General features: G+C 34.5%; 2 protein-coding genes across 3 annotated transcripts in view; one reads left to right on the top strand and one right to left on the bottom strand.

The window, feature by feature from the left end:
• Window positions 1-23,035, bottom strand: part of Acad11 (acyl-CoA dehydrogenase family member 11) — an 84,220-nt gene that overhangs the window by 33,310 nt on the left and 27,875 nt on the right. For both annotated transcript variants that reach the window (XM_071615654.1, XM_071615653.1), the window contains exons 10-13: window positions 16,291-16,368; window positions 15,426-15,564; window positions 11,321-11,428; window positions 10,251-10,349 (exon numbers count right to left, since the gene is read on the bottom strand). In XM_071615654.1, coding sequence (XP_071471755.1) covers window positions 10,251-10,349; window positions 11,321-11,428; window positions 15,426-15,564; window positions 16,291-16,368 — 424 coding nt within the window. The remainder of the gene's footprint in view (window positions 1-10,250; window positions 10,350-11,320; window positions 11,429-15,425; window positions 15,565-16,290; window positions 16,369-23,035) is intronic.
• Ackr4 (atypical chemokine receptor 4) lies at window positions 5,060-9,842 on the top strand. The gene is made up of 2 exons (XM_027933907.2): window positions 5,060-5,410; window positions 7,823-9,842. The coding sequence occupies exon 2, from the start codon at window positions 7,832-7,834 to the stop codon at window positions 8,882-8,884; it is 1,053 nt and encodes a 350-aa protein (XP_027789708.1). The 5' UTR covers window positions 5,060-5,410; window positions 7,823-7,831; the 3' UTR covers window positions 8,885-9,842.

Here is a 23,035-nt window from a genome sequence, read left to right as displayed (position 1 = left end):
CAAAATACAACCTAGGAATAAATTTAACCAAGGAGGTGAAAGAGCTCTAAAATAAAAATGATTTGGTCATTAAGGAAAGAAATTGGAAAGACCCCAGAAGATGGAAAAACCTCCCATGTTCCTGGAAAGGCAGAACTAATACTGTTAAAATGGCCATACTACCAAAAGGAATATATAGATGTGTCGTACTCCCCATAAAAATACAAATGACATTCTTCACAGAACTAGAAAAAACATCTAGAATACATAAAGAGTTCAAAAACTTTTCACCAAACAAATAAAATTAATAAATGGGCAAATGAATTAAACAGACACTTCTCAAAAGAAGAAATACAAATGGCCAACAAATACAAGGAAAAATGTTCAACATCATTAGCAATTATGGAAGTGCAAATAAAAACTACATTGAGATTTTATCTCATATCAGTCAGAATGGCAGTCATCAAGAATACAAATAATTATAAATGCTGGAAAGGATTATAATGTGGGGAAACAGGAAGCTTTTCCACTGTTGGTGAGACTGTAAATTAGTACAACCACCCTAGAAATCAGCATGGAGGCTCCTCAAAAGACGAGGCATGGAACTACCATATGACCCAACTATACCACTTCTCAATATTTACCCTGAAGAATGAAAGTAATCTTACTGCAGTGATACATGCATATCCATCTTTATAGCAGTACAATTCATAATAATCAAACTATGGAACCAGCCTAGGTGTCTATCAATGGATGAATGGATAAAGAAAATGTGATATATGTACACATATATCAGTCATAAAGAAAAATGAAATTATGTCATTTGGAGGAATATGGATGGAACTAGAGACCATCATGTTTAGCAAAATAAGTCAAACTCAGAAGGTTAAGGGTCATATGTTTTCTCTCATATGTAGAAGCTATAGAAGAAAAACGAAAACAAAGTTGGGGGTGGGTCTCCTAAAAATCAAAGGGAAATCAATAGAGGAACTGGATCAAGGAAGATGGAGAGGAAGAAAGGAAGTGCTGGAGAATTATATTGTTATATTGTCATATTGTGTGCATCATGAGTATGTAACAACAAATCCCATCAGTATGTATAAGTATAATGCATCAATAAAAATGTGAAAAATAAATAAATAAATTTACCTTTGGTTATAAAAAATCAAAAAAGGAAAAATATTTCACATTTATGACAAAATATTTATAATAGCTAATACTATGATATTATATCCTTGGAATATAAATAACAACTGAAAATCAGTGTAAAGGTGAACAAAGAATAGATCTTCAAAAGGAGGAAATAAATTGTAAACAGATTATTAATTTATCATTAATTAAATAAATGTAGAAGAATGCACTAATGGAATACTATTTAGCTATTAACTGGCAAAGTTAATATTCAACAGCTGTTTACTTCACACATGGCTGGTAAGGGAATGGTAAAGTGTACTGAATTTGTTGTGAGTTATTTAGAAAGCAGAAGGTAAAATACATTCTGTAGGCTATATTTTAGGGAAATTATTGTTGGGAGACCAAAGTAATACATTCCTATGAAGTACAATTTAGAAATATTCTTCAAAATTTTAGACTGAGTCAGTCTTTAGCCCATCATTCCAACTTTTATGATTTATCCTGTAAGCATGTGAAGCAGCAGATGCAGATTATTCATTGCAGTGGTATTGTTAATATTTGCACAGAACTAGGCATTAGCTAGTGCCCGCGAGTAGGAGACTGTTGAAATATACTGTGGTATGTCCACATAATGGAACTCTTCTAAGAATAATAAACAAACTTTCTTTGCACAAATATGAAAGAACTCCAGGATTATTATTTAGTGTAAATAGTATGAACACTACCTTGGTACGGGGGAAAAGAGGATAATTATATGCATTTATTACATTCCTTAAAATTCCAGAGTGAGATTAGGTTTAAGTTCTTTCCACACAATATCCACAAATATGCTCTCCACATCATTTAGATTAACAACACACTGGAAACAATCTAGAAGTCTATAATAGGAAATGGTAAAGCAAATTATAATAATCTATACAATAAAATATTAAGCTACTGATTTGTCATTTATAGTTAATTTGCAATAACACATTTTGCTCAAGCAAAAATATGATGTAAGAAACTCATACAATATAAATTGAATATATAATAGGATACTACAGAGAAATCATAAGGTTATACTTAGTATATCTCCCAATATTGGTGATATTCTCAGTGATAATGTAGTATATAGTTTAGCCAAATGTCTATTACTGAGCAAAATAACACCACAAAAAAAGAGAGCGGAAATAGATGTGGGGAGACATTATTCAGGGGCAAGGCAGGAGTTCATTTTTATATTTCATTCATAGAAAATTGGAATCATAATGACTCAGTTCTTAGGGATATAATAAAAACTGTAAGAAAGTTATAGGAAAAAATAACAATTAAGAAACATTAAGTAAGTTCTTTGAAAACCTATCTAAGGTGAATGATGCCTTTCCTTATCTTCTAAGCTATATGATTACCTTTTACATTCTGTCAAATCTCTCTTCTTCCCACCAACCTCTTAGTTCTCTCCGAAGAATAGGAAAATACAGGAAAAAGCCAGTGGGTTGGTTTTACTACAATCCACACAACTCACTATATGATACCAGAGTTGCAGCTCAATCCTGACATCCTTTATGCCCCTAGGATTGTGTTTGAGTTCACAAAAATGATGTGCAAATTCAAAAGATGTAAAGATTAATAACATTATAACTAATTTACAAGATGGGAATGCAATTTACAAGAAAATGTGGTTGTCTGGGGTGGGGAAAACAAGGGAAAGGAAGAGAAACTTTCAAATATCTATAAAATAGTATCAAGAGTTTCTAATAGCATAATGGAATATTAAAAAAAATTTTGTAGTTGTAGATGGACAGAATGCCTTTGTTTGTTTATTTTTATGTGATGCTAAAGATCAAACCCAGTGCCTCACACATGCTAGGCAAGTGCTCTGTCACTGAGCTACAGCCTCAGCCCAGCATAATGGAATATTTAAAATGTGTTCAGATAGCATGATAAAGTGGATAAAACTGAAGACGTGAAATCAAAATTTCAGCTCAAGTGTTAAACTTATACGTTTGTGGAGGATACTATTTAAACATTGGTTGATTGATGTATGTATTTATTATTTGGTCAGTGCGTACCATAAGTAAGACACCAAGATAAATGTTGAGAATGCAGCAGGGCACAGAACATCTATAAAAGACAGGGAATTTTAATAAGTACTAACAACAGAGTAAGATGGTACTACAGGCATAAGAGCAGCTATATCTGACCTAATCTGGAAGAGTCATGGAAGGCTTCTTGGATTATTTAATGTTGTGGTCAGACTGGAATCTGAATTCTAAATAGAAATTTGAGATCTAAAATGGAGCAGGAGGGAGCTCCTCTAGGCAGGAGCAACAGAATATGCAAAGGCCCACAATTCCTGATTGCAAAATCTATATCTGGGTTGAAGAGACTATCTAATTGATACCCAAGGAGGCTGCGGTTATTGATCAGTCATTGTAGAAGTATAACATCAAGGACAAGTAAAATGGGATAATAATCAAAAGGAAAAGTAGGACTGCTATTAACCCAAAATATTTATTGAATACCTATTATGTGTCTAGAATATCTCAGGGAATAAAGCAAATAAAGAGTTTCTGTTCTGATGAAGCTTATATTCTAACACAGGGTGAGGGATGGTAGGAAGCAAACAATATGAATGATATGGTTCACCAGAACATGATAAATGATATAGGAAGTAGACTGGGAGAAGGGGAAGGGTGTTTTGAGTAGAGTAGTCAGGGACTGCCTCAGTGAGTGGGTGGTGAGTGGACAAAGACTTGCAGGGGACGAGGAAGTGAGCATTGTAAATATTAAGATAAAGCACATTCCAAACTGACAGCAGAGCCAGCACAAAAGCCATGATGAGGACTTACCTGGTATGTTCTAATCAGCAGGGACACTGATGTGGCAGGCAAAGTGGTGAGTGGTATGAAATGAGGTCAAAGAGGCAACGAGGGGTGGGAAAGGCAGACTTTTGGGATCTTGTAGGTCACTGTAAGAATTTAGTGGAGCGTTGTTTGTTCATTTCCTCCAGCCAGGGTAAAAGAAGGGAAAGACCAGATAGTCTAGCCAAGGCAGAGATAACATTAAGAGCAGTATCCTTTAGAAGGCAGCAAGAGATTAGAAAATGATCAGTCACAGGAAGAAATGATGCTGCTCTTGGAAAAACTGCTAGAGCCTGCTCAGTCCGCTAATTATGCCCATCTCTTTAGTGACTTTGGTAGTTCGAAATTGACCAAGGTGGGATATTAACACCATGGAAAGTAGCAAATGCCACAAATCTAGGTAGTGAGCCAGTTTAGCTGCATGCAGATATTTCTTCAGGGTGATGCAAAAATAAGAGAAGTTGGCTATCCCCTGTGATGTATATTAAGGGAAGGTACAGGAAAATGAAGGCAGGCCCCAATGAGCTGGTTTTGTGTGACTCAACAAGAAGGCTAGACTAAAGGCTTGAAGAAAAAAATGACTGGGGTCTAAAATAACTTCTGCAGGTGGGGACTGAGGCTGGCCTTGCATGAGAAAATAAATAAGGCAGCTGCCATGCAAATGTGAGGAGAGTTGAGTTGAAATAGACCAGAAAGGGCCACATCTGCATATACTTTTCTTCTTTCTTTAATTTTCATTTCTGTAAAAGTATGGAAAAATAAGCAGCCTCCTAAGACAGAAGGATTTTGAAGGTTTATAGTCTTTGAAGGAAAATGTTACAAGCAGGCAGGACAGTTTATAGTCTGGGGAAAGATGCACTTTGGGGCAAGGAGAAATAAAGAGTATGGGGAAGCCAGGACTCTTATAGATTAAATAAATTGCTCAATGATGTGGCATAAAAGTATTAAGTACTACTGTAAATGTATAATGATTACTCATTATTTAGTCTTCGATAATTTAGTCTTCAAAATGATAATTTTTCTGGGTCAAAATCATTTTTGTTTTCTTTCTTAAACAAAATAACTTCAGAGAGTATTTCTCCAGATGCGTCCAAAAGGAGAAGGTTGCTGCTTCTGGTGAATCTCCTGCTTTAGCATTCAGTTGCTAAGCTGCAGGCACTTTCTTGTTCTCTTCAGCGAAGTGGAAACTTTGAAGAGTCTGTAGTTTTGGAAACAAGATGGAATTCTTCCAAATTTGTATTCTGGGACATTTAAGAACTTGGATTTGACTTTATAGAATGGTTTTACATGAAAGACAAGACCAAGTCCTCATGAGTTTAAAATTTCAGGAAACTTTCGTAGATCCAAGATAAAGGCGGGGTGTAAAAACGAAAACAAAAGTAGCCAGAGTTAGAGAAGCCCTGTGATTTTTATCCTCTGCACTCAAGACTGCTCCTCTTTGCTGGCTGAAACAGGTTGGTTCATTCTTTCTTTTCTCATTCTAACTTGGATATAATTTTTTTAAAGTCCAAGGATTCTGTATTTTTACCTATGTAGAGGAAGGTTAGATAGATGCATAGCAGTTTAATATTTAAATGAACAAAAAGAACTACTTAAAACTGTATACTTTAACCTTAAAATGAGAATCTGAATATAGCAAAAATATTTTCAGTACCAGTAGTTCTATGTAAAACATTGATGATAAAATAGGTTTTGCTGTACTATTTTCTTTTGCTTTCTTTTACAAGCACTGTTTTTTTGTTCTTATAATAGTTACAAAAACTTTCTATATGTCTGCCATAAGGATAATTTCTACAAATAACTTCCATTCCTATTGCTCACCTTTTTAATAAGATTAATCATTACTTTAAAATGCCCTGCCTTAATATCTTATATTATTTGGACATATTATTCTTTATCATCAGGCTTAAGAACTCTGTGATAAAAGAGAAGAACGAAGTTCATGTTATGTTAATAATTAATTCATTAAAAAAAGACCACAGTGGTCTTCCAGACTGGAACTTTTCAAATAATCTTAGTGATAAAAATAGTAGTTTTAAATTTTGGTACTTGTTTTTTGCATAATGAAAACAATTCTTCCATGTGGTATCTTTCCCCAGGGGCCAGCTTCACTTTGCTCTACTCATTCAAAAAGGGTTAGCCGGTTTCAGATTGTTCTTTTGAAAATGTAGCATGGTTGGCAAAATGCTTTGTAAATACGATCTTTATTATTGTTTCTATATAATTACTTGGGATTCTTCAAAGGATAAAAATAACCAAAAGAAGATAGAAAGCCTAAAGAAAAAGCAAAAGAATGCTAAGCACTATAATAAAAACATTGAAAGTCATAAAATGCATTTTTAAAATTTGTGAATACTGTGTGAGCTTATCTTAGTACTATCAAGTATTATTAACCAACATAGTACAACAGCTTCATGTTGAAACAGGAGATTCCTGGCATATCCTCTATCCATTATAGAGTAACAGCTTTATACATGCCGGCAAAGCTTCAGTCTGACAAATACTCACTGAGCAGCTACAGTGTGTGCCAGGCACACTAACAAGGCTTCAATTACAATCACAAATCAAACAGGTCCAACTTTGGGGATCATAGAGCCTAAAGGGATAAGGCAGTCCAGGACATGTTTTCCTTGGGGTGGGATCAGTTCTTTCGGAGGTATGTCTTAGATCAGGAAAGTCTTCTGAGGTGGTAACATCTGATTTGATTGAGTAGGAATTGGCTCTTAAGGGAAGGGCGGGAAATAATGCTGGATAAAGGATTAGAATGAGCAATGATGCAGACGTGAGATGCAGCATGTTGCGTGTCCACCAAATTCTGGCAAAGCAGCATATTCCTACTGAAGCATGAGGATGGAGCTGGGAGTGGCACCACATTACAGTGAGAGCTTATCACGCTAGGAAGCTTGGATGTGACTTTGAGGGAAAGCAATGTGTCCTTCAGGAAAGAAGACAGCAGGGAAGTGGCAGACTGGCAATTTAGAAATATAGTACTCAAATAACAATCAGAAAAATGTTTTTGACAAGATGATGAGGAGGTATCCAGAAGGATCCCAGCTAGGATGATACTGTAGTAGGCCAAGTGAGAGTCACATTGCTCAGATCATGCAGGTGTGTGGAAAAGCGTGGACTAGATGGAAGAGACAGATTCAAGACGAAATTGGAAGATAAAACCAGAACATGTGGGCTGCTTGGAGATAAGGGATGAAGAGAGAAATCAAGGATTGTTGAGGCTTATAGCCTAAAGGATTAGGGGCTATAGGAGGGATGATAATGCTAACAAATAATAGTATACCTAAGCAAGTAGTGACTGGTTTGGGAGGGAAGTTGACTAAAGGAGTCTTGTTTTATAAAAGCCAACTATGAATCTTCAGCACAGATGCTGAGATAATTTATTTAACTTCAATTTATAAATGACATAAAAATGAGAAATGAATTTATTATTTCTTAAAATTTGTCATAGATATACATCACAAAATTGTTATATATGCAAAAATCATAACTTTTTTATTCTCTTATGTTGAAATCTGACTTAAATTTTCATGTTTTAAAAACTGTATTTATATAAAAGTCTTCAATTTTATTTTAAGATTTAATGATTAAGAACATTTCTGAAGGTATTGTTTTTCATCCCAGTGTCAATCCCAGTTCCTGCACACAGACCCATAAATTAAAAGGATGGGTAACTAATTTGGGGGATATACTCCAATGTGGCTCCCATTAAAGCTTTTTAAAGGGTGGCAGATTCAGGCTCACATGTTATAGCAACAATCTATTCTCTAGGAAAGAATAGAACATATGCTGGTCAAAAGCTTGTTTCCTTTTAAGCAATATTAAAATTAGTATCTTGTGTTCTTTTTGCCATCTAGATTGCAGTCATGGCTTTGGAGCAGAACCAGTCAACAGATTACTACTATGAGGAAAATGAGATGAATGGCACTTATGACTACAGCCAGTATGAAATGATCTGTATAAAAGAGGAGGTCAGAAATTTTGCAAAAGTTTTCCTCCCTGCCTTTTTCACAATAGCTTTCATCCTTGGACTTGCAGGCAATTCCATAGTTGTGGCAATTTATGCCTATTACAAGAAACAGAGAACCAAAACAGATGTATATATCCTGAATTTGGCTGTGGCAGATCTACTCCTCTTATTCACTCTGCCTTTTTGGGCAGTTAATGCAGTTCATGGGTGGATATTAGGGAAAATGATGTGTAAAGCAACATCAGCCTTATACACAGTAAACTTTGTCTCAGGAATGCAATTTCTGGCTTGTATCAGCATAGATAGATATTGGGCAGTAACTAAGGCTCCCAGCCAATCAGGAGTGGGAAAACCTTGCTGGATCATTTGTTTCTGTGTCTGGACAGCTGCCATCTTGCTGAGTATACCCCACCTGGTTTTTTATACAGTAAATGACAACATGAGGTGCATTACCATTTTTCCCCACCACCTAGGAAAATACATGAAAGCATCAATTCAAATACTGGAAATCTGCATTGGATTTGTCATTCCCTTTCTTATTATGGGAGTATGTTACTCTCTAACAGCAAGGACTCTCATCAAGATGCCAAACATTAAAAAAGCCCGACCCCTCAAAGTTCTGCTCACAGTTGTCATAGTTTTCATTGTAACTCAGCTGCCCTATAACATTGTCAAGTTATGCCAAGCCATAGACACCATCTTCTTTCTGATCACTGACTGTGACATGAGCAAACGCATGGATGTTGCCATCCAAATCACAGAGAGCATCGCACTCTTTCACAGCTGCCTCAACCCAATCCTGTATGTTTTTATGGGAGCCTCTTTTAAAAATTATATTATGAAAATTGCCAAGAAATATGGATCCTGGAGAAGACAGAGACAAAATGTAGAGGAGATTCCTTTTGATTCTGAGGGTCCTACAGAGCCAACCAGTTCTTTTACCATTTAAATGTAAAACTGTTCTACCTTTTGCTTGGATACATAAGAATGATGCTTTTCCTTTTGATAAAAAAAAAAATTGCAGGGAATCTGAAATTCATATCTCAAACACTGTTGCTGCAACTTATAACAAAGAAGGAGTTGGGGTCATGGTGGAGGTAGAAGCCAAAAAGAAGAGGGGACAATAAATACACAAAATATGAAAATTAAAATTGATGATATAGGAAATAGTAGTAATAGGCATAAATCAAAGCACTAACAAGAAGATCCTTATGTGATGGAATGGTTTTTATATCTTGATTATACTATTGGTTACACAAATCTATAATGTTATATATTGAAAAAGATTTCTATACGCATTGTAACAATTTCAACTTCCTGATTTTGATTTTCTACTATAATTATTATTATTGGGTTCATCTATGGGTGATGGCTACCCAAGATCACTCTGTACTATCTTTGTAACTTCTTGTGGATTTCTAATAATTTCAAAATACAAAAGGTTTAAAAAGAAAAACACACTACACTAGAAGTTTAGAAATCTAAAACTGATTAATAAAAAGGCTTATGTTAAAAAGGCATTTGTAATTATTTTTATTTATCTAAATTTTAACACAAGAACAATTTCCTCACATAACTTTAGTACCTAAATAATTGTGTAGCAAAACAATCTTTTTTGTCATTGTTGTTTCTTAACTTATAAGTAATTTTATAAAATTCCAGAAAGAATAACAATTAATAACTGAAACATCCAAAAACAACCAAAAAAACTCATAAGATTGTCTAGCCCTTTCATATACTCCTGGTAAATTCTTAAAAACACATGTTTTGCTTCCATAATGTCAACTTTCTTTAGTAATACCTGGTTATCCTAATAAATGTTGGTTTATTGTGTAGGTTTTAGAAGAATCCTCAAATTATAATCATCTATCTTCCAATTTTTATAACTTCCTAAAGAATTCATTTGTTTATGTGAGTCTGAGAGTTGAGTAACTCTATGCATAAAGTTTCTTTATAATGTATAGTTTCTCATTTTTCATTTAAACACTTGTATTTTTAAGCAATAAAAATATGTACCATAATAAATTTTTATTAGTATTATTGGTTTTTGTGCTAGGGATTGAGCCCAGGGCTTTGTGCATACTATACATGAGTTCTACCACCGAGCTATACTCCCATAATAAATTTTTTTAATAACATGCACAGATTATCTTTTATAAATTACTTTTTCTCTATCTACTATTTCTAAATTTGAAAATGCTTTCAAAGGCAGAATTTAAAGAATTTTGATCATGAAATTAGTATCTGTGAGTCATAGCATTATTATAACACAAAGGACAAATCTTTTGAGTGAAAAAATTATGTGGAACACTCACCACTGCTCCACCATTTCTTGCCATTAATTATATAGCTATCTCCATCTCGCTCGATGCTACAATCAATATTTGTGGCATCACTTGAAGCTACATCAGGCTCTGTAAACAAACAAAGATTGGATTTACAGGCAGGCAGATATCATTAGTTTGCAAAAGAGGCTTAGATAAGGGAATGCAAACTCTGAAGAACAGAAGCATCCTTGTCTCTTTCATTTTCCATTCTTCCCCAATTCCACCCTGGTCCTCCCCTCTCCTATACATTGTAGGTACTTAATAAATATGCATTGGAAACCCTGAATGAATGAAGTATTCTATTTCTAAAGCTTGAGACTCAGATTTTTGAGAGAGGGACTGTACATATTCTGTAACCCCCTGTTAGTGCATTGTAAACACTATATCATTCTGTGGGTGTTAAATAAATGCCTCTTACTCATTTAGGTGAAAATCAGTTTTGTTATTACAAATAGTTATAGAAAACAATAAAATCTGGCCTTTATTGAAAGTACTTAATTATAGACAACTGAAATTCAGTTTAACTCAATCATGAAACAATGTTTTGTCTTTTAAAGTGTTCTTAATTATTGTTTCCTATGTATAAACAGTATAAAAAGTATTTTTATTAACATTTTCCTAGTTTTAGTTTCTTGTATGATTATAATTTGAGTCATATGTCCATTTTTCTAGGTTTACAGGAGAATTGAGTACTTTGTATCAATATAAAATTATCACAAAGACAAATATTTCACACATAAGGACAAAAAAAATCTTAAATTAGAGAGCAATTTTAGAAATGAAAGTTAAAAGGTTATGAGACTAGATTTACTCTGCTACTAATGCTAAAGCAGGATGCCAAAAAATATCATCCGGTGTTCTCCCAAAGGTGAGGATAATTTTATTCTGCATATTAAAAACTGCAAAATTTAAAAGCAGGCTCAAAACAAACATATTCACATTTCTGGCCATTGGTAAATTTGACTGAAACACACAGCCACATTCCATGCTTCTTCAACTCACCCATAACAACTCCAGGATGACTGAGGACACAGGGGAGAGTGGAGATTTGCCTTTACCTGTCATACAGAAGGCAGAAGTAATGTCCCCTCGAAGAAGAGGCTCCAGCCACTGCTGCTTCTGTTCGTCACTTCCATAAAGGTGCAGTACCTCCATGTTCCCTGTGTCTACAAATAGGAATAAAAAGCATTTGTTTTACATTTAAAATTTTACTAGTATGAAATTCACAACTTTATGTAGAAAATATAGGCATGCATCTTTTAAAAGCTAATATTTTCTAACAAAAACATTTGGAAACACAATAAGTACAATTTGCAATGATGGCATGCCACTGTTGTAAGTATGTGGCATTCAGTGCATATTTATTTAATTTCTTCTGAATCAGACTCTTGCCCAGTTCATCCCAGCAACACATGGCTCCAATAAAGTCTAAATCAAGTAAGACTGAAGAAAACAATTCACTAGAATAGATCGTGCCTGCTACAATTGCAAATCATGTATGCCCTGCAGGGAGTGAATGCAATGTTTCAAGAGAACAATTAACATTACATGTCTGACTGATGTCCCAGTTCTTAAGTCTTCATACTATTCTTCAAACATGCCCTGGGCTTTCTATCTTCCACATGTTTGCTTGGACAAGCTCTTTTCTCTGAAAGTCTATCAGTCATCCGTAAATAAATTCCTGCTTATGATCTCTTTTCTCTGCAAGAACCTCCAATTACCCATTCGAAACATCTCTTTCCTCTGAACTCATATAGCAATTATTTTTATCTCTAACATCGTTTTACAGAAAAGTACTAAGTCTTCTCTCAAGCATGTGAAAGACAGAATCCCTGCCCTGGTTAAAAAGCAGCAGCAGATAACTTTCCCAACTCTTGGATGATAGTATTTGGTACATGATACACTGTGGTATCTCCCTCAGCCAAAAAAGCAATGCTTCATGTTTTCCATGAATAGAATGCTCTATGACACCTTTGTGGATTTTCCGATCAGATTTCTAAACATACTATGTAAAACATCTCCCTTTTGTGCAAATTACTCAAGATTTTGAAGAACAATTTTTCAGTATCAAGTCTTAGAACAACTTTAAGGATAATTACTTCAATGCCTATGAAAACTAAGTTAAATCTAAGTTAAGTCCTTCTAGATATGTTTGTATTCTGTTCAGATATTCCTTATATAACCAAGACGCACAAAATTCCTAGTAGATTAATTGAAGCTTCACATTAAATAAGACAGAAAATTAGTCTTGAGTTACATTAGATGAAACTCATTGTTTGCATTCTTTGCTTGTTTTAAATCCAGTGTTACTTTTTATAATTCAACTAAGATAAATATTGAATAAATATTCCAAAATTATCAGTTATTCTGAGAAGCTGTCAAAATTATCATTTATAAATTGTGAAAGTAAGCTCCATTATTTCTACAAAAAAATGTTTTCCCATTAAAAAATCATCCCAACAGCCCCCAAATCCAGCAGTAGATTTGGGATTAAAACTGCTATTTCCAACATTCCAATATACAATATTGCATGATTTATTTAAGGGTAAATATACAAATTGGAAAAACACATGTTATAATCATGGTATCTGGGAAATGATTTAGGTAACTTGGATAGAAACTGATCTTTTGTAGTTAAGAAAGTTCATAACGTATTTAACAGCATCACTTACATTCCTTTCTTCATCTGCTTTGGAAATGCTCTAAAACACAATGTTCAAGGCTTTCATGAAGATATCTCTACCACAAAAGAAAACACCTAGTTTTCTACTTCCAGTTTTATATATCTTACTTGCTGAGTAGAATTGCTAATCATTCCTTGATCAAATAACATATATTTTCCTGCCCAATTTGAAAATTTCAACAGTTTTCTGATATCATTTAAATAATACAAGTGATAGACTTATGAAATTTTAATATGAGGAAAAAATCCATGACCATCTAGTAACAAGTGAGTTCGCAGGTCAAATGGAAAATAATGGGAGAGCTGTATCTGCAAGAATGTCTCCTAGAGACTTATTTGTCATATTATGGCCATTTGTGTATCATGGAATCAGTCTGATTAAATATGGCTAGCATGCCTTAAAAAATAAAACAGAATACATTAGATTAGATTTAGTGGGAAATATCTGAATGTACTACATGTAGTAATCGAAAGTACTGTTTTATGAAACTTTTGTTTCTTGTAACATGTAGGAATATTTATCCATCCATCCATCCATCTGCCCATGCAAATGCTACATATTGGGTCACAATATAATGTATATTTCTTACCATGAATAGCAATAAAAACGTTTCAAGTTAGAAGATCACTAATTAATTTCCCTTTCTACAAACTCATGCTACCTATTGTAGTATATTGTAATAGCTTTATTCAATTGGTATAACTCTTCAGAAACTTTGCAGAAAGATTCCTTTTCATTTACAATGTATCATTATTAGATTACAATGCAGTAGAGTGATTTTTGGATCAGTATTTTGAAAAGGGAAATCATCTCAGGGCCAAGCTCTGTCATCATCAGACATCTATGAACTGTCTTAGTAATGCCAAAAAAAAAAAAAAAGAGAGAGAGAGAGAGAGAGAGAGAGAGAGAGAGAGAGAGATAAAGTCTGGAATGAAGCCACTTTGCTAAATCCAGAATATGTTTTCTCCCAGAAGTCAAATATAGTTGCATATCTCTCTCTCTCTTTTTTTTTTTTTTTTTTTTTGGCAGCTTAATACTGCTTTAACTCTTGGGGAAAGCCTTAGCCACAAGGCCATACAATGAGCATGAAACTTGTGTGGGGATACTACCATCCTATTACAAATCAAGTGAAAGTCCTTGACTAATAGCATCAGAATAACCAGAGTAACTGGGGACAGGAGAAGGGGGAGACATTCCATTCCTACTTTAGATATACTAAATTAGAATCTGTAGAGATGGAGCTTGGGAATATGAATTTCTCCAAAGCTTCTTAAGCAGTTCTACAAATTCAGGTCTGAAAATACCTCCAACAGACTACATTCTAGGTTTACCTCTCCTTCCTTCATTTGATTTTTCACAAATATCCTCAGAGGCATCCTTGACTCCTCCATTAACAACCCATATTTAATCAGGAAATCCTCTTGGTTCCCTCTTCAAAATATCCTTAGAATCTTTCCACTCACCACTCCCTCCACAACTACCCTCGTCTGAACCATCATCATCTCTCACCAGGATCACTGAAGTAGACTTCCTGCTTCCCACCTTCCCTCCTTTCATCAGTTCTCACATAGCAGCCAAAGTGATTCTTCTAGATCTGAAGTTAATCTTATCATTGCTTTGCTCCAAATTCCCAAAGGTTCCTCTTCTTCCTGAAGGTATAACCCCTTACCTGCCCAATAAGGCCCAACACATGAGGCCCTTTCCTTTCTGAACCCTTCTCCTGCTATTCTTCCTCTAGCCACATTGGCCTCCTTAGTTATTCCTGGAATACACCAATAACACTTTTGCTTTCAGGTCTTTGAATTTTCTGTTCCTTCTGCTATGAAAACTTCCCCTCCCCACCAAGTATCAGTAGAGCTAAGTCACTCAATCACCTTCTACCTCTTTATCAAATGTCATTTTCTCATAATTGTAACCTACCCCTATCCTGCTATTTATTTTTGTTACAAAGTACTTTTCATCCTCAGATTTACTGCTTAATTTGCTTATTTCTTATCATTATTATTTATTTTTGTTTCCCTTTATTAGAATTAGATCCTTAAAGGCAAGGTTCACTGACTATTTTATTCCCTATCATAAAGACCTGTGGTTGGCACATAGTAGATAATCAATAATTGGCAAATGAATGGAGAGATAGTGAGGCTAACCAAAAGATTTGGAACTTTATTCAATCTCATGAGCCGTAGAAATACCAAATCTCCAATTAGGAAATCAGGATCCTCTATAACCAATCCCTTTTGTAGCTACTTTTCTTCACCATTTCCCTTACTGTAATGATGTTTAACAAAAGAGTAGTTCAATGAGAACCTCAAGACATCAAGTCCATTTTTATATTTAAATCAAAGCATATGAAAAATAAAAGTTATAGTGAAATTTACAAATCAGTGACTATGTAGAAAAACTTTATCAATGAAAGGTAGAAATTTTAAATAATGCTCAACAGTATCCGAGAAAATTCTGTTTTGAATTAATTAGTAACCTGGTGCTTGGCAGTTAAAGACATCTGGAGCAAAAAAGCATTTTCCTGTTTCTTCAGCTATCAAGGCATAGTCCACCTGGCTCAGACCACTCACAGCTGGCAAAAACAAGTTCCAGAGGCCCTGTGCTTTGGCCATTTCCTGTCAAGGTGAAGAAAAAGCCAAAGTGAACAGAATTCATTAGGACCTAAATGATCTTATTTTTAAAAGATATTGGTGTTTATGCTTTCTGAATTAAAAATACGAAGTTTTTTTTATAAAACCAAGCAGTTATTAATTCCTTATAAATCAAGAGTTTCTTAACTATTCAAGAAATGTCTTTTCCTCAGATTTGGCAAAACAAAAACAAAAACACTAAATTTGCTTACTTTAGAGCTTATTAAATCTCCCATACTTGAGCATATTAAGCCAAATACACTATTTTACGTGTTTGAATTTCTTACACATGTTGCTAGTAAGACTTGAAAATGAGAAAGGTGGATTAAGCCCACGTGGGACAATGTCCTGTTTTATTATTTTCCTTCCAGTTCTGGGGATTGAACCCAGAGTTTTACTCATGCTGAGAAAACTCTCTACAATGAAGCTACACCCTACACTTTAATCTCCCAAGTGCCTGCTTTGACTTTGATCTTAGTTTAGTGATAGGTGATCATGAAGTTTTAATCTCATTTTTATTTGAATAGCTAAAATCACATACCATATATAGAACAATATATAGCCCAATTTATTGTTTATAGATTCTACTTTTGAGCTTTCTTCTAAAAATTACTGATGATTATCTTCTAAGTGAATAACAACAAAAACTAAGATCTCCAAAAACACTTGCATTTGCATTTTCTAGTATTAAAGATTCTCTCATTTTCTTACCTTGAGTTTATCAATCACTAAAGGTTGTTTCCACTTCTCTATGGAATTTTCATTTTGAACATAGTATTCAAATACCTCCTTAAGGTAATAAAAAAAAAATTGGCTTAAGTTAACCAAAGTAGATAATGTCACAAGTGGATAATATCAAAAGTAAACATTTTTGAGTGAAGAAACTTTTTCAGCTTCTATTAAATCAGTAATCTTTTTAAAACCAGAAACAGAATAACAAAAATTCTAAAGGTTTGCTGCTCACAAAATTATTCTGCCTCAATATTAGATAGTAAAAATCTAATAACCGAGATTTGAGTGTTTCATTTCCAGCAATACGCTAGATGGGCATAGAAATCCCTCAACTAAAAAGGTTAGGTAAAATATTAAAAACAATTTTGAAATACATTTAGTAATGCAAGGATGTGCTGGAAGGAAAATAAGAAATCCCTCAGGGCCAAGAAAAAACAGGCCTGATTTTTAAGATGTGAGAGAGTCCTAGAGCCAAGTTTGTCTGGGCCATAGAGGCTGATCTATGCTCGCTTAGGCCTTGGGTGTTAATGGGCCACATAGGCAGGTGTCCAGACAAAAAGCAAGAGGGAGGATCTGAGATCACCTCTTTCCTCCACCAAAGCCAGAGTTCTTGATGGATAAAACTTAAAAAAACAAACATTAAAGAATACATTAAAAAAACCACACAACACACACCCCTAGACTGGTGTGGTGGTACACACCTGTAATCTCAGCAACTTGGGAGGTAGAGACAGGAGGACTGCAAGTGTGAAGCCAACCTCAGCAATTTAGCAAGACCCTGTCTCAAGATAAAAAATAAATAAATAAAAAGGGGTACAGGTATAGCTCAGTGGTAGAGCACACATGGATTTAATCTTCAGTACTTAAAAAAAATAAAATCCCACCCCTCTGAGGTAGTCCATAGAAGTAGAGAATCATATGTAGGTCTTAGTTCTGAGTGGAATAGAAAAAAGAGATTCTTCTAACTTAGTCTGCCTTCAACCAAGTTTGGGATCTGAATTCAAGTCCTATGTGGTTTTAGGGAGAAAACCTCAAACCAAAAAATAAGTTTACAACATTCTTGGTGACAGTGTCCACGAGCACTTGGCAGAAACAAAAGTAAATCTTCTCTGAAAGAAAGGGCTTTAAAATAAAGGCCTTAAATAATTCCCTCAGATAAAATTACATTCCAAGGAACATGAATATACCATGAAAAATTACTAATCACTCAAGCAAACAAGCCACCATAAACAAGAACTAGCAAAAACAATAATTCAACAAAACAAGCTCATACTTCCCAAAGACTACAGATACAGATAGAGTAACAGTGAGGCACATGATATAAAATATTTGTATTCAATAGACTTCAAAAGCAAAAGCATTAAAAGTCTGTCAAAGAACTATCAAAATCAACAAGGCAAATTTAAAAATAATGAATGCAACTCGAGAAAAACATAACCTCAATAATTAATCTTAAGAACTCTGTGGCAGAGCTGGGTGTGTGGTGCACATCCATAATCCAAGTGGCTCAGGAGGCTGAGGCAGGAGGATTGCAAGTTCAAAGTCAGACTTAGCAAGACCCTCAGCAACTTGGCAAGACCCTAACTCAAAAAAAAAAAAAAAAAAAAGTGTGGGGATGTGCTCAATGGTTAGGTACTCCTGGGTTCAAACCCTGGTGTAAAAAAAAAAAAAAATCTTCCCCAAACATAAAACCTCTGTGGCAGGGATTCTCAAACTTTGGTGTTATCAGTATCACTCGGTGAACTTGGTGAAAAAACAGGGGCACAGGCCTTAACCTACTTCAATGAGCCTGGGCTTCTGTGTTCTTTAGAGGTCTCCAGGCAATTCTGACATACTCCAAAATTCGAGAACTGCTATTATATGGATGAAAAATAGACTACATACAGCTTTAAAAAAAAAAAAAAACGGAAGAAAGATCTGAAGAAATTACTCAGGATGAAGAAGAGAAATTCAAGAGAAGAAAAATATGAGTGGTTAAGGGATATAATGGATTTAGAGAGAAGTTCTAACATTATTATTATTATTATTATTATTATTATTATTATTATTATTATTATTATTTTGGTACCAGGGATTGAACTCAGGGGCACTCGACCATTCTGCCACATCCTCAGTTCTATTTTGTATTTTATTTAGAGACAGGCTCTCATTGAGTTGCTTAGTGCCTCACTTTTGCTGAGGCTGGCTTTGAACTTGTGATCCTCCTGCCTCAGCCTCCTGAGCAGCTGGGATTATAGGCGTGCACAATTAAGTCCAGCTCTAACATAAGTTTTACTGGAGCCTTAGATGAAAAGAATGTTTCCATCTTTTTTGTAGTTCCCTAAACTGCAAAAAAATTGGAAACATTTTTGGAAATTTGGAAAAATTATTCCAAGAAGTTTTCAGAACTGATAAGTCAATTCTCAAATTCAGAAAATAAAATGAAGATAAAGCATAGTAAAACTACAGAACATCAAAGAAAAAGAAAATCTCTTAAAGGGAAAAAGAGATTATTGATAATTAAAAAATTAAAATTGAAAGATGATATCCATAGTAACACATGAAGCCAAAAATCAGTGGGAAAATATCTTCAATTGCTGAGTGAAAATAACTATCGACCTATAATTCTATATAAAAAATAAAACTACCTTTCAAGTATTAGGGCAAAATAAAGGTATTACCAATAAAAAAGTCATTACCCACTCAGCATCCCCCACCCCTCAAAAAATAGGGAAAGACAAACAAGAGTTTAGCAAGCAGATTCTCCCTAACAAACTTGATTCTAGAAGAAACACTTGAGTTGCAAGAAATAATAATAAATCAATAAAGTAACAAATATGTGAGTAAATCTAAATATAAACCTAGTAAAATAAAACAGTAATAACTTCTAGTGTGTGCAACTAAAAGAAGTTAAAACATAACGAAAATATTGGACTATATAAGCATTCTGCAATGTACTGCTATTATTGTATCTCTACCTGTTTTTATTTTTTTCCACAGATAAAATTACATTCCAAGGAACATGAGCATACCATGAAAAATTACTAATCACTCAAGCAAACAAGCCACCATAAACAAGAACTAGCAAAAACAATAATTCAACAAAACAAGCTCATACTTCCCAGGCTAGTAGAATTAACTGGGTTAAAGGCTATAAACATTGTCAAAACTCTTTATCCTTATTATAAAATTATTTTCAAAATTGTTCAGACCAAAAGACACTCATATAAGCAATGTATTGAAATGTTCTTTTCATTGAAGGATGGCTACCTTGGAGTCCTGCTTTATTTGGTGATAACTTCAACAAGGCAAAGATCTGTCCTTTCAAAGGTATGAGGATAAATAGCTGTTGTCATTTCTGTCAGGAAATCAGTTAAATTGGAAAATTTCCTGTTTAAGGTTGTTTATTTTTTCTATTCCTCATGTTGCTACAGAAATAGTCAGTGCTATTGTGTTTGGTAATAAACATATTATAATTTCCTTATTTCTGACTACCTCTCTATAATACTAAAGTTCTAAGAAATTAAATCACAGCAATACTAAAGTTCTAAAGAATTAAATTATGCCAGTGTTTACTTGCATTATTTAATACTTTATATTCTAAAGTCATTTAGGGAACTGCAAAATCTATTTGTGATTCAGAATTAAATAAAATACCTCATTGTCAGGGGGCTGCCCTGAACAGGAGCTATACACACATCTTTAAGTCCTGAGTAAAGAGGTATTGGACTGGTATTGCACCCTGCAATGAAAGTGGACTTTACCTCAGCTTGGATAAGAAAGGTGCAGCTCTGGAAGTGGGTGTCACCTGATGGGGCTGAATTACACCCACTTGTTTGTTGTAATTCTACCCTTCTGCCCTTTTTTGGATAGAATGTTCCATGGATTAGTCCCCTCATTAATAAAACTCGGGTTCAAGGCGTGCTTCCTCTCTTTCTTGCCTGCTTTGCCTCCTTTTGTGGGAACTGGGTCAGAGGAGTCATAGAAACCAAAGAAAGATATTTTTCTGTCTGGGTGTCTTTAAATAGTGCCAGCCTAGTTCTTCTGCAGTGACCATGACTTAGTTGTGTGTCGCAACACCTCATTACAAAAAAAAGTCCTTCTCAGTTCTTAAAGTATGAAAAATAATTTAATAAGCCAGGTGCTGCAGGTGCTGTAATATACCTGTGTAATATACCTCTGTAGCCCCAGCTACTTGAGAGGCTAAGACAAGAGGATAGCTTGACCTCAAAGTTTGAGGCCAGCATGACAATAAAGCAAGACTCCAGCTCAAAAGGAAAAAAAAAAAAAAAAAAAAAACCAAACTGTTGGTAAAAGATAAAAGCAAAAAATATATTTTGAGCCTGGTTAATATTCTCGAAATATCAACCTTAATTTGGTACTTCTTCATCTACTAACTGAGGAATATATTAGTTTATAATCTTAAATCTGAGCATACAAATAATTTCACAGTATATGATTTTTACTTTAAACTTAAGTCTACTAGAAAGAATCAACAGTTCCATGGTTTATGTTTTACATGCTGTTTTTAGGATTCTTTATCAATTTTAAATGGGAAGAACTGACTTTTACTATTTTCACAGATAATGGATTATGTTCTCAGTTTATGCTATTCAAAGAATATCAAAAGGTCATTGCCATAGTTTTGTGAAGCTTATTTTTTCATATCATAAAAACTTGAAAACTATGTAAAAATATAAAGTCATTGAGAGTCTTAGTAGCTAAAGGTAATGCTAAAATGTTGCTGTTTTATGACACAAACTTAACTTATAAATGTGACTGTTTTGGGTTTTGTAAAACTCAGTTATATACTACTGGATATATTTTATATAGGATTTCTCCCCTTCCATTTTGAAAAAGCTATTTATTTTTCTCCAATATAATTTCAAATGTGTATGTCTCACCATCAGGGATTGGCATCATTGAGAATCATTCTACCCAATAAAACATTTTTACAGATGTTGGTACAAGTTTTTAAAAGAAGAAAAAGTGCACATTGTCAGTTATGGCACATTCCAGATTTCAAAGATTTGTAAAGACAAAATGACTGTGGGTTTCCTTGTCACATAAAACATGGAAAATCTTCTCCTTAAAGATACAGGCTAGGGGCTGGGGATGTGGCTCAAGCGGTACCGCGCTTGCCTGGCATGCGCGGGGCGCTGGGTTCGATCCTCAGCACCACATAAAAATAAAGATGTTGTGTCCATTGAAAACTGAAAAATAAATACTAAAAAATTCTCTCTCTCTCTCTCTCTCTCTCTCTCTCTCAAAAAAAAGATAAAGGCTGCCTTTTTAAAGAACTTATACAACATTTTATTTTATTGCAGATTCTTTGCAATATTTTAACTGCTGCATGATAATAATGTCAGTGGAGTATCACTGACTCTTCAGTGCTGCAGTGTCCACTGAATGCCTATTCACATTTATAAGTGAAAGAGACAACTCACAGACTGCATTTTAGGGTGAGCAGATAGGAATGAGGGAGGCTGACAGGCACACTAGAATCTCTATTCAAGCCCTACCCGCCCCCACTAAAAGCAACAAAAGCAAAACAGAAAAACAGTACATGGAGGGCCCTGCTTAATCCACTAATCCTCAGTTAAAAACCTGACTTCTTTGAAGCCCATGGTTACTTTTTTGTTTTTTTAAAAAGAATACTATTGCAGTCTGCTGTTTGGGGCAAATACCACTGCTATGCAGGGTTATGATAGACCAACCCAAGCAACCCATCTGCTAATTTCTTCAATCAATCATCGCTCTTTCTCTTCCCCTTGGCATTCTTGCTCTCCTTCTTAGCCATTCACAGAGAACTCCATTTCGGATAAATGGTTACCACCTGTGCTATAACCAGCTCTTATTTCCAAATTCTTTTGAGATGTGGCTCATACTGTAATGATTTCTTCTTGGCTATGATCTACTCTGTTTTCCAAATCTAATGTTCATTCTCTTCAAAACCTTTAGGCATCCTGCTTTCATGCTTTTATCAATATATTCCATTTTCTAGGAAAAAAAAGTTTTTTGATTCTAGGGATTAAATCCAGGGGCACTTTACCACTGAGCTACATCCCCAGCCCTTCTTATTTTTTATTTTGAGAGGGTCTCAGTAGTTTAAAGTCTAGTTGCTGAGGTTGGCCTCAAACTTGCCAACATTCTGCCTCAGCCTCCAAAACTGCTGGGATTACAGGTATGTACCACTGTGTATGGCTTCCAAAAACTTCTTATTATTGTTAATTCAATAGTCTTCTGATTACGGGAAGGGAAGAAAATGTTAAATGCAGACCACCATCTGAAAAGAAAAGTGTTGTATTTTCTTTTTAAAAACCAAAAGTTCAGAACTTTAAAACTCATAATTGGGGCTGGGGATGTGGCTCAAGCGGTAGCACGCTCGCCTGGCATGCGTGCGGCCCGGGTTCAATCCTCAGCACACATACAAACAAAAATGTTGTGTCTGCCGAAAACTAAAAAATAAATATTAAAAAATTCTCTCTCTCTCTCTCTCTTAAAAAAAACTCATAATTGAACAAATACTAACTAAAGCAGAATATATTCAGTGATAATCTTAATCTCTGGACATGAGAAATGACTATTTTTAGAAAGAAATTTCCTCATATTTAAGTATTTTTAAATAAACTATATCTCACTCTATGAGAAATGTTCATCTCAAGCTAGATATTTACTTTAAAATATGAAATTTATATAATTCAAACAGCACTACTGACTGCCCTACAAACACATACCAGCTCTG

This window comes from Marmota flaviventris, chromosome 8 (assembly GCF_047511675.1).
Source record: "Marmota flaviventris isolate mMarFla1 chromosome 8, mMarFla1.hap1, whole genome shotgun sequence".
Lineage (NCBI taxonomy): Eukaryota > Metazoa > Chordata > Mammalia > Rodentia > Sciuridae > Marmota > Marmota flaviventris.
Note: the sequence above shows the minus strand (reverse complement) of the source record. Positions and strands in the feature narration are given on the sequence as shown.

Excerpts from the sequence above, each read along its gene's own strand:
- Ackr4 (XM_027933907.2), top strand. The coding sequence starts at position 7,832 with ATGGCTTTGGAGCAGAACCAGTCAACAGATTACTACTATGAGGAAAAT.